The sequence below is a fragment of the Pelmatolapia mariae genome, linkage group LG4, assembly GCF_036321145.2.
Source record: "Pelmatolapia mariae isolate MD_Pm_ZW linkage group LG4, Pm_UMD_F_2, whole genome shotgun sequence".
NCBI classification, from domain to species: domain Eukaryota; kingdom Metazoa; phylum Chordata; class Actinopteri; order Cichliformes; family Cichlidae; genus Pelmatolapia; species Pelmatolapia mariae.
The window spans coordinates 29,296,305-29,308,630 of NC_086230.1; the positions used below are offsets into that span (position 1 = coordinate 29,296,305).

The window sequence follows — 12,326 nt, forward strand, 5'->3', positions numbered from 1 at the left end:
AGTTGAAAAACTGCAAATACAACCCATTTCATCATCCCTGTTCTCTCTCCCCCTCTCTTTTCAACTTAAACCAGGCAATTTGAGCAGCTGCATCATACTCAAAATGAGAACGAGGATGAGGATTAACCTGAATCTGTTATACTCAGGCAGGAGTGCTGAAGAAGTCTGGATCTGGGGAGGAGATGTCGGGAAAGCCACCATATTAGCCTGTTAGTCACAGTACGACTCCACCCCGATGCACTGCACAGTTGGGTAAACACTGCTTAGGTCAGGAAACCACATGGGACTCATACTACCTCTTGCAATCCCAAGCCAAAAATCTCTGATACACCTCTTAATGCACCATAAACAAGCAGGGTAAAAATCATCCAGTCCACTTTGAAGCTGAAAACTAACTAACTGGAAAACAGCCGCAGCCTCACCTTGATTTCATTTTGCATAATTAGTAAATCAATGCTGTGTAGATTAGTCTTCCATTTCAAGGTCAGTGGAGCAGGTACAATGAATAAGAATGAAACAAAAGGAAGGGAAACATCTCTAATACGCACATAGAAGAGGCTCAAAGTCGCTACAAGAACACAGGATGTGTAGATGATATCGAAAGAGGCAGATTTTTGGAATTAACGAGCGACTTATCAGTTATCGGTGATACAAAGCATTGGCACAGTTACAACAAATTCATTCAAGACTATTCTCTGTTTGTATTTATAAACAGATTTGAAACAGTTTTGAGTAAACAACATATACTGTATTTCAGTGTACCAGTATTTCAGTGTTTAGAAGGTGACTCTAAAGGAAAATGAGGGTAGAAGTGCAAGGTGAGTCAGTCATAATGCAAGTCCTGGGAGACAGTCTGTAAAGTTTCATGTGAAGTTTCCATCAGAGGCTGCAGGCATCCTCGGGCAATTCTCCCAGCAGTTCATCCAGGTCATCATCTGTGCAACAAACACACAGGTCAGGACATGAGACAGTATTTTAATGCCTCAGACATTTGATTAAACAAAAACAGCAATGATTGCAATTTTTCAACTACAATCATCGTGGGTTAGTTATTAAGTAAAAAACACACATGGTGCTGGTTTCATCTTGTAATGCTCTAATGCTCAGTTGGATGAAAAACAAAGCGATGCATTTTTTATTAGGTGCTGCTGCAAATGCAAAATGCAAAGAGTGATTTGAGGGTGATGCCAGATCAAAGGCCATGATGGGATCATAACGGATTTGTAGAATAAATAGTCTGTATATAGCATTTTAATCCAGTTTTCCCGCTCACATGCATCGAGGCAGTGAGCTGCTGTGACCACTGGATGCAATTCAGTTTGTTCCCAAAAGACATTTCAACACGTGGGCGGGAGGAGCTGGAGCTCAAACAGCCCCCACGTGACCACTGTATGTCATTGCCATTATTGGTTTTTAGACTGCGCTCCAGAATTTTAGACCATAGCTAGATTTTGATCAGCCTAAGAAGCTAACACTTCACATTTCTGCATGGAAATTCTCAACTGTGGATTTCTTAGGATTTGTCCTCCAAAGACAGTCACTGTGTTTGTCATTTAGGCAAACTGAGATAAAATTCTGGTACTAAGAATCCTAAACATGGCTTGCCTTTTTGCATCATATCATTTTTAGATATGAGATAAATATTTGCTCATCAGACAAAAAAAAACAGTTTAAAAACAAATCAGGCTATGACTGATAGGGTTTCAGAATTGCAGTCAAATGCCAGTGACCAAACATCATTAATGTTTTATTCAGAAAATAACTCATTTTATTTCAGAGCGACAGCAGGCAAGCTCACAATGTGAGAAGAATTAATCTCTCTTCTGCTTCTCTACAAGTGTTGCTTGTACTAAGCTCTTTTCTCCCTGTCTGCAAGAGTTACTGCATGTGCCCCACCTGCATCCCAGCTTGGCTCCTGTGGTGCTGTGTTCCCACCACGCTCCGGGGAGCCTCTGCTGTAGCTTCTGCCACTGTCTACCCAGGCTTGAGGGTCTCCCTCTCTCTCTGTGTGTCTTTCCCAATCTTTTCCCTCGTCATCCTCTTCATCAAACATCAGCTGCATGCAGGAAACTGGCTCCTGAAGGACACCGGGAGACTGAGTGGGTGACAGCAACATCGGCTCCTAGAAAAGAATGAATATGTTTCAAAGGGACTGATGACAGGTTGACAGGACATATCTAAAAAAAAATGTAAATATGTTTTTGTATTTCTTGGAATGTAGATGTGCTAATCTTATTTTCAGCAGCAGCCGTCCTGCTCACCAGGACCAGAGGGGGAAGCTGAGTGGAGGTCAGACTGACTCCATCAGCAGCGTAGATCCTCAGCAGGTTATTGGAAGTTACATTCAGGTAATGGTTACGATGGGAGGGGGAAAACACACCCACCTGTTCACAGAAGTAAAAAACTGATTTGTAACCACTGTACAACTCAGATACAACACTATAGCTATATGATTGTGGGCGGTATGCCTTACTTGTTTGAGCAGCAGCACAGCCCCGACCTTTAGCTCCTCTGCTCTGTCCTCTAAAAGACGCCGATGAATAGTTCCCTGAATCTCCCCTTCAGTCCAAAGCATTATAAAGAAATAAAGTATAAAAAAACATTTAAACACACAGAACTACTCATAACTTCTCACTAAAGATACATTTTAGCTGCATAAACACATCCTCATTTTTTCGCTTTGCTTCTTGAATACCAATATGTTTTTATCCATAATCTGTATTTTATGATCAAAATATATGAAACACTTCATTATTTACCTTCTTTTATATTAATCTAGCAATATTTTTTTTTTATTTTCTGGACAGGCAACCACAAAAAAAGTCTGATAATTCAATGAAATGGCAAGAAAGCTCTCACTTTAATGTGCATGTGAGTGTGCACATTTGCACGAGATAAGAAGAAAACATGGAGAATTCATAAAAAGATACCAGTCAGAATTTCTTTTCCTTCTATTCACATTTGAGTAGAAGACAAACTGACCCCCAAACAGCATAAAGGTAAAGATTAAAGATTCTTTTTAATCTGCTGCTCTTTATTCTTGTACTACTCTTGCTTAGTGAAGTGGAAAAAAGGAAAATAATGCCATGCAGAAGTGGTGGTTTACCAACTAATGAGCTTCTCAGCTCCATGGCTTATTCGAAATGACTTTTAGGAGAGACCAGAGGGGGTATTACTCCATGGGAAGTTCAACACAGCCAGGCTTTCTTTGCTGTAGCTGGCTCAACTAAACCTAAAACCTTTCATTGTTATGCCAGGCTTTCTGCTTCCCACTCTGTGTGACGCTCTCATAAAACTGGGCGTTTCATACATCACGACTCTTCTTATCCACAAAACGATCCCTATGAGCGTCCCTACTATAATCAGAGAGCTTATCAGGTGATGATAAATAGATAAAGAACATAAGAAAATAACAGTAAAATGCAACACTGTTGCAGTTAAGATGATACTGAAGACCAGAGATTTAGCACATGGTAAAAAATAAATATAATTCTAATAGTGGCAGTTCCAGCAGTGTTAAAGAAACTCGACAGCAGATTAACGAATACAGTCGTGAGAATTTAATGCACAATTAGCGTTTCATTCAATGGTTTTAGTAAGGTGCAACTTAACAGCGTGCACATATAAAACAGCTTTGGCAAGCAGAGAATCTATAATGCGCTTAAAACAGGCTGTAAATAAAACCATCAGTGGAAACACTGCACTTGTACTCAATTTTAAAGTGAAACTTGGAACATAACCTGCTCCTGACCAGTTTGTGTGTTCAGCAGTAATTCAGACAGGTAAAAAGTATCTTGAGCCACAGGAAACTCCGTAAACCCCTCAAGTGATCCAAATTTGCAGGATTTATGAATACTCTGCTTGCCAACTCGACCAGCTCTGCCAACTCTGAAACCTTGACCCAGCAATCATTAGCTACGAGCTCCTAGAAGCAGCTGCCTAGCACTGAAAGTTAAAATAATTCATGCCGACAAAGCAGGAGAAGGCTCCAAAATGACAGCAAAGTGCATTCATTTAGCTGTTTCTTCAGTTCATAAAGAGCCAGCAGTTAATAGATCAAGGTCAAGTTGATGTTAATTACAAGAAATTCATATCAAAACCACCATGTGACACCAAAAAGACCTTGGGGAAGACACAGCAGACTCCTTTGTCTGAAAAATAGTTGAAATTTTGCAAATGAACATCTAAAAGCATTTTGGAACCAAAAATTTGACTAATGAAGTTGAAGCGAGGCGTAGAAAGGGTGGGTGCAGCAGCGAGTATCACTTGGAAAAGAAGTCTAGCAGAAGCAAGACTGGATTACATTCATTACCAGCAAAATCTGAAGACAAAAACAAAAAATATCACAATCTCTGTAAAAAACAAACAAAACAGGACAAAAACAGACAATAATCATAAGCACAGATGCCTTCTGCAGTAGCAACAGAGAGAAAAGTCTCTACCAAAAGTCTCTCCATGCTGTAATGAATGGACATTATTAAGAGTCGACTATCTAGGATGCCCCAAAATTTGCTTTGGGCCCTTTTTTTGGCCATTTTGAAACTAAAACAGGAAACTGAGTGTGAAATTAAATAAATAAATAAATGTGTCATCGTTTTTGGAAGAATCAGGTCACATTTTACGTGCCTAGCTATTCACAGTAACCCAAAGTTTTGCAAGCCGATCCACATTTCTAACAATGCAAGAAAGCTTTTTCCACACTTTGTGATGTGATTATTCCGAGTAAATATTCAAACCCAAGAGGATTCAAATATTCATGTTTAACGGAAATTTCCAAAAGAAACCAGAGACAGCAGCATTTTGCACACATTTCCATAAACTTTCTGACATATTCAGTGTAACGGTTTGGGCAAAAAAAAAAAAAAAAAAAAAAAAAACACACACAACAGGAAAGCCAAAAAAAAGGATTTGAATAAATCCGAGATTGTATTGAGAGTTTTCGAACAAGCCTGGAATAAAAACCTTTTAACACCACAGCTTCCTTCTTCAAACTCATAAGAATAAAACTGCATGTTTATTAGACAGCTAAGCTGCATCTAAAGATCCTCATCAGCATCTCCCAGATATGGTTCTTCTGTTTTCATATAAATATAAAAATATCAGAAAATATTGAAAAACTTTCCTGAAGCTCAGAACGACATCTTCTAACACCACAGCAGACTCCGCTGTCAAGAACCTGATCTAAAGATCCATGTTTCCATTTTTTTCCACCACCAGACTGCTGTCATACGCACCGAGTCGTGTTTATAATAATAATAATAATAATAATGCATTGGATTTATATAGCGCTTTTCAAGGCACCCAAAGCGCTTTACAATGACATTATTCATTCACACTCACATTCACACACTGGTGGAGGCAAGCTACGGTTGTAGCCACAGCTGCCCTGGGGCAGACTCACAGAAGCGAGGCTGCCATATCGCGCCATCGGCCCCTCTGGCCAACACCAGTAGGCGGTAGGGTACTGTGCCCAAGGACACAACGACCAGGACAGAGAGGCCGGGGATCGAACCGGCGACCTTCCGGTTACAGGTGCCCTTCCCAGCCCCCTGAGCCACGGTCGCCCAATGTACACATTAGGAATATTTTACCCATTTTAAACTGCAAAAAGTCCACAAAGTCCCTCTTTCATGTCGAGGGATCGGCAGCGACATGAAAGAGTTCATCGCTCACCAGAAACAAGTGTTTGAATCCCCATTTTTCATACTTATATATACATTATGATGATGATGAAAGCCCAATATTTTTTGTTAATGATAAATGATTAAGATACCAATATGTTGATTAATTTCTCATCAGCTTGTTTCCCCCCCCCAGCACTAGTGGATGTTAAGCGCGCGCTGTTAGCAGCTTCTCAGATAACACTGTCTGCTGGGTAAAAAAACGAAGAACCTTCCAGCAGGTCAGGGTCACATGACTAAGCAAACGGTTTCTTGTGGTGTCAAAAGCACTTAATACCCGCCCACTACTGATGCCAATCTGTGGCAATTGAATCACTAATAAGCACTTAAGTCCGGTGTTGAGAGCAACATCCACTCCTGAGTGATGATAATCAGTTCACCTCATGTGGCTGCTCTCTGGGGGCCATGGCAACCGACTCAGCTTAGAGGTGCGTCAGACAAAAGTGGGGGGAAAGGTTTAAGAAAGAGCGGGAGAGGAAACGAGTGCCGGGAAGAAAGAGGCTTCCTGCTGTTTGGGCAAGACGGGGTGTGTGTACCGACTGCCTGTACATGTGCGTATGTGTGCACGCAATCAAGCGTGTTACAATAGCTGAACTCTGCTCTCGTACCTCGTGGAGCTCAATCAGGCGAGCTCCCAGTGAGCAAATGTCAAATGTGCAGGAAAAAGCTTGCAGCTCCTCTGCTCCCATGGTTCAGCACTAGTTAACACGCTTTTCTGTTTCTTTTCCCTACCGAAGTTTGCTTCGAGGCTCAAGTGCTCTACTAGAGTTGAGCATTGTAATTGACTCACAATGAATCATCATATTTATTTTAAGACTGAGCGTGTCTGGGTTTGTCTGTTACCTGTCGGGTCCTTAAACACTGCCTTGGCATCAGCATGCGTGTGGACGATGCTCTTCAGAAGCACAGCCATGTTTGGAACTTTATTTCTGACCAGCTGTTTCAGTGCAGCCTAACAAGAAGAGGGAAAATACACACACACATGATAACTTTTGCCAACAATATTTCTAAATAATTGATGGATTAACAGATTAAATATAAAAAAAAGTTGATCATTCATCTTTTTAGTAATGGTTCAAGCAAAAATATCACATTTTAGCTTGTAAAATGAGTCTGAAGCATTTCTATGTTGAATACAGTAGAAAACAGAACTCCATTAAGTGTTAAGGAAAACATGTAAGCTAAATAAATCAGCTGAGGATTGTCTGATGACACTCTGATTTCATGGCACACATTTTACTCACATATATATTTAATATTAGCATTATAAGAAAATAACCGAATCAACTGTTTGTTTTTTTTTTTTAATTGTGTAAACACATGTTCTGTGCTCCAATTGGATACTGAATTTTAAAAACTCTTGTGTGCAACTTCTCAGATTTTTTTTCTAAATCTTCAAATTTAAGCTCTAAATCTATCAGCACATCAGGGATAATGGGCTTTTCACATAAGAGCCTACCACCTGCACTATTTATTACATTTTCGATGGGAAGAGGAGGAGGACCGGAGGTCTAGCTGGGCTGATTGGCTGGTAGTACAGTGGGCAAGTGCAAGCCCAAACAACTGCTGGCTGTGCACACAAATCAAGAACACGCTCGTCTCCCACAAAGATAAAAAAAACATAAATGAATAAAAAAAATCATCTTTTGAGGTTCTGGGGCAGAATTACGCTTGTTTATCCAACAAAATGCTTCTGCAATATAACAGCATGGAGGAAATTTTATTTTGGCAGTGGACTACCTGCAGCTGTAGGATGCGCAATTTAAAATTTACAGGGACATAAACATGAAGGTTGGTTTCTGGGAGGCGGCTGGGGACTTGGCACCGTAAATGGCCAGCCAGGACGCCTCGCAAATGGACAGAATTATTGCTTTTTACCTTGTTTGACTGTGGCCTCTGATGTTTTGGTGGCTGTGAGCACAAAGCAAGAGAAAGCCTGAGTATATTTGCAGCCTTCCTTCTCTCGGTGACAGCCAGTTTGAAAACTTCAGTGTTGCTGATGCAGCGTGGTGTTGAATTTAAACCACATTCGCTTTAATTCACAGCACTGCAGTAAAGAGAGTGCAAAGTGCACTGTGACTGGGTGAAAATATGGCATCATATTGTCCAGGAGGGGTTTGATTTCTGTGCAAAGCCGCATCTCAATGCAACATGTTGTCTTTTACGTAAGTGCTGAAGGTGCAGGGTTTGGAGTTGCTTAAAAGTGCCTCATGTGGGTGTAATACTTTTGACATCAACTAGAATGCGAGGGTCTGTTTGAATCTCTTCATGTGGACATCCATGTGCCCTCCAATGTGCCAAAACTGCAAGGTCGCCAGCTGTGCAAGCATCCCTCAAGTGGAATAGGAACAACTAATCATCTGTGATGTCCACAGCTGTCTGCGAGTGTTTCCACATTATAAACCCAGCCTTATTTACTTTAGATAAACTGAAAGTGTTCAGTCATTCTGATAATCTATGATAACCTGATGCTTTGAAAGAAACTTTAAAAACGATATCAAATCTTCTCCAGTGTACCACCCTACTGATTAACCTCAGTTTTTAAATTAACCACAAATCTGGTGTTACGAAGATATACTGATGGAAGTAAATACACAACAGTGAGCAGGATTTCCTCTTGAGATCAACCTGTCTTTACACTGCATTTGTTAGAACAAATTGGGGCGGTGTGGCAATTTGTTTATTCGCGAAAAACAAGGATTTGGGGAAGCCGACATTCACGTCAACGGCTTAACCTGAACGAGCTTATCCAGCGTCCTGCCACCGACTCTGCTCCTGTTAAACGGAGCCAGTGACAAGCAAACACAGCAGAAACCAGCGTGTAAGGTTTCAAAATGACTGCCACTCAAAGCTACTTCACACTGGCGGCCCTTCACACACAGCTACAGGAGAGCGACAGCAGAGTCTCCATTAGTGTGATTGATGAGCGATCGTACTGTTTATAATTACACAACACCTCCAGGACAGCGCCGTCATTTGTCCTGATTATGCCAATAGACCTCCAACGGCGGCAAACGGGCCGTTGTGGTGTGAAGACACGCAACTTGTAAAGAGGCTTGACCTAAATATTAGACGGCGCTTGAATAAACAGTATGAGTGGGACTTTTTCTCCATTTGTGTAAGACATTGTCAGCTCACCTTGCGAAGCACCATGACCACACTGTAGGAGTGCAGGAAGCATGATGGATTCCTCTCATCCAATCCCATCTCCATCTTCATCGTTGCCCAGGCACCGCCACTGAACTCTTCTTCCTCAGTCTGTGAGCTGGAAGCCTTTAACATAAAGTTTTTACACCCACAAACATACAGCGACACTATAAATGGAATTCTTGACCTTTGCTGGTTCTTCCAAGTGGCTCTAATTAATATTTCACACAAATAACTGTAAATAGTGTTATGTAGAGTACTGCATCCTGTACAAACAATGCACAAATTGGCAGGCAGATACTCCGTCCTACGTAGACTAGCTGTTGAACAGAGTGAAGCATTAAGCAGCTGATGTGCCAGATGTTTCCTTCAGGAGAGCAAAAGTGAGAGAATATTGCACTTGACATCAGGGGACTATTAACAAGCTGGATGTGTAAATAGGCAGCTCTTTGCCATGTCAGCTCATAAGGTGGTGTCAGTGCTGTTTTAGTCATTCATATCCGCTGCCTCCATGTGGCCAAAAAAAAAAAAAAAAAAAAAAATCTGTTCATGATTTACTGGCCTCACGCCGTGTGGACACCTGGCATTTTCAAGCCTTTTCTGTAATCTTGTCTGCTTTTGAAGGTGCAACAGTGATAGAAAAGATGGAATTCAGCATGGTGCACCTATTAGGGAGTAAAATTCAAAGATTTTTCTATAGGCTTTTGTTGGGAACTAAAAAGAGTCGAGAAATAATCCAATATTAAATAATTTTAAGTTAAAGTCCCAGTTTCTTCAGAATGGATTTAGTAAACAGAATTAATCATCAGGTGAGAACATACTACATCAAAACCTTGATTTATCCGTCCATATTTTAAAGACAATTTCTTTAAAAAACCTGTTTTATTTACCTGACTTGGTAGTCGAGCCACAGCCCCATGGGCAGGAGTCTGAGGAACAGAAACCACAATCGCATCCAGGTTCTGACCCTGAGGCTGAGAGAGGAAATTTAAATCACTATATGCCACAAAGGTGGGAAATAAAAACAAACAAAAAACCCAAAACAAAACACATAACTAATGCATTTTCTTTCTGATTTCTACTCAGGCATGTTTGCCTTGGTTTGACCGTGCTTGAGCTTTCATTTGCAGAAAACCAGATTAGGAGAGAGTGCATCAGCATCACATGAGACCAACCTGCTGTGGCAGAAGCCCAGCTGGACCAGGGAAGCGCCGGGTCCTGGGCTGGCGTAGCTCTGAGCGAGGCCTCTTCTTGGGAAGCTTATTGGAGGCAGAGACTAGCTGGACCAGGCGATTGGTGAGTACTGGCGTGTGAAGAGGATGAGGGCTCACAGAGGGAGAGGGGGAGGAAGAGGGTGCCGGGGAGACTGTATCAAAGAGGTTGTGGGGCTGAGGGGAGGGTCTTGGAGTTGTACATGTTTTCTGTGGCTGCTGAGGTTTGTTAATCGTCCTGGAAAAAGAGCTTGGGGCTGGAGAAGTTGCAGTAAAGCCAGGGAAAACGTCAGACCTCTGTGGAGGGGCTAATGGGAAAGCAGGGCGAGGATTTGGATGTTGGACAGGTGGAAAAGGAGCCAAGTTGTGACCAGTGGAGCTAGAAGTCTTGGATGCGGCGCTAAGCTCCCTCACTGTCCGAACAGGTAGTGTCTGAGTCTGTCCACAGGTCGAGGGTCGCAGCATTTTGGCTGGAGGCTCTACTGCGGGCGCATGTGGAGCAGGAGGTTCAGGCATCCGTCCCATTTGGCCATCACATTCCTCCAGGTCTGCCAGGTCAACATCCCAGTCATCAAAGTCATCCTGAGCCACACAGGGCTTCGGCAGCCCCTTAGCGTGAGCATGACTCTGTTGTGTTGCCCGATTTGGCTCGGAGTTATTCAGCGTGGGAGAAGGAGTAGGGAGAGGAGAGCGGGAATGAGAGGAAGATGAGAGCCGTCTCAACCCCAAAGCAACAGTTTGTCCCGTAGCAGCAGTGTGCGTGCTGCTCTCTGATGCTGTGCCATTGCACGGGGCAGCTGATCTCTCTCCAGTTTGCTGGAGGCAAATTTTCTCCGGCTCTCTGTGAGCAACAGAGGAGGCACGCAGAGCGCAGGATGACACAGCAGCTGCCACATCGGCTGGTCCAGACACGGAGCAGGAAGCCCAGTCTGTCTCGAGCAGGTCCTGGGAAACAAACACACACACACACACACACACACACACACACACACACACACACACACACACACACACACACAGTGTGGGATTACGAGGGAACAGAAGGAGGACCATTATGTGACAGAAAGCAGCCTGAAACGACAGTTAAATAAAATCAGGTGTTATTTTATTTACTGATTATTACCTCATCTTCAAAGTCCTCGCCAATGCTGAAAAGGCCACTTAATTTACAGGTCTGTAACACAAATAGAAACACAACAATAAAACACAGCATGAGTAACAATAAATGTCACCAATAATAATAATAATAGTAACAATGTGTCCTGGTAAACTCGAAAACGTGCCACACATTTGAGCTACTTAACGTGTATTAGCTTAGTTAGCCTCAGCTGCGTTCAGTTTGCTGGACTTACCATTGCGGTCATGGGCTATCGCGATAAAAACCGTTGTTGATCACTTTGAACAAATATACCAAACTTTGTAAGACATTAATTGCCATTTAATGCCGGCTTACAAATATGATCTCTGCTATTTTTATCCTTTTTTACTACAGTTAAGCGAGACTAGCTTGCCAGCTACAGGTAAAGTTTATCTGGGCTGTACTGCTTGGTATCGCGCCGCCACGTTCAAACACGACGTGATGACGTAAGGAATGTTTTTACAAAGGAGGTTGAAGTGAAGCGAGATGATTCAATCCCCATTCCCATTAGATGTAGCTCCGTTTTTGTTCCAAGTTTAGCGACGCTACTACGTGGTTAATGACAAACCTATCTAACTAATAAAAATAACCGATTCACGCAAATACTCATTTTTCTTAAAAGACAAAATTCTTTAGCAATTTTGTAAAGTCTCCCAAAAATAATTCTACTGAGACATCCAGACGAGTTAGTATCATCTCTGAGAGAGCGAAACATTTTCATTTTTTTTACTCGTGAGCAGTAGATGTTCAGGTAGACAGCTGTCGTAGTTGTGAAAGCTATCACGTTTATTCGTAATAAAGTCCAAATTGGCTTTTCTTCTTACCACCTTTCCCCTACGTGAATTTCGGGACGCTATGAATTTACTCACTTTTTAAAGTTGTGATCACGTGGCCTTCCTCGTTGATTTGTATAGGTCTATCTTGATACTTATATGCTCTTTGGCGTTCATGACCGTAATAGAGCTAAATGCTGGGTCGATACTGTCATCTAGTGGCCGCTGTGGAAACACTTAGTATCAGCTTACGTTCTGATCTATTAATATTCAGTGCTGAACTTGTGCAACAATCTTGTGACTGTAGCCACCACGGAAGGGCATTTAATTTGGAAACCGCTTCATAATAGTTTAATTTCAAAGGGAAGTGAACCTG

The 12,326-nt window shown here is 42.0% G+C and overlaps 1 protein-coding gene across 2 annotated transcripts; it reads right to left on the reverse strand.

Annotated features, from left to right (window-relative positions):
• Positions 1-776: 776 nt before the first annotated feature.
• hrob (homologous recombination factor with OB-fold) lies at positions 777-11,522 on the reverse strand. 2 transcript variants are annotated; one of them, XM_063470815.1, is made up of 10 exons: positions 11,392-11,522; positions 11,163-11,213; positions 10,004-10,984; positions 9,719-9,802; positions 8,820-8,954; positions 6,525-6,633; positions 2,474-2,559; positions 2,262-2,384; positions 1,897-2,122; positions 777-935 (listed from the first exon to the last, which is right to left on the reverse strand). In XM_063470815.1, exons 1-10 carry the CDS (start codon positions 11,401-11,403, stop codon positions 880-882), a joined length of 1,863 nt encoding a protein of 620 aa, XP_063326885.1. In that variant the 5' UTR covers positions 11,404-11,522; the 3' UTR covers positions 777-879. The 2 variants fall into 2 exon arrangements, with proteins under 2 accessions (XP_063326885.1, XP_063326884.1); XM_063470814.1 differs by lacking the exon at positions 11,392-11,522 and having other exon boundaries at positions 11,163-11,313.
• Between the last annotated feature and the right edge of the window lie 804 nt (positions 11,523-12,326).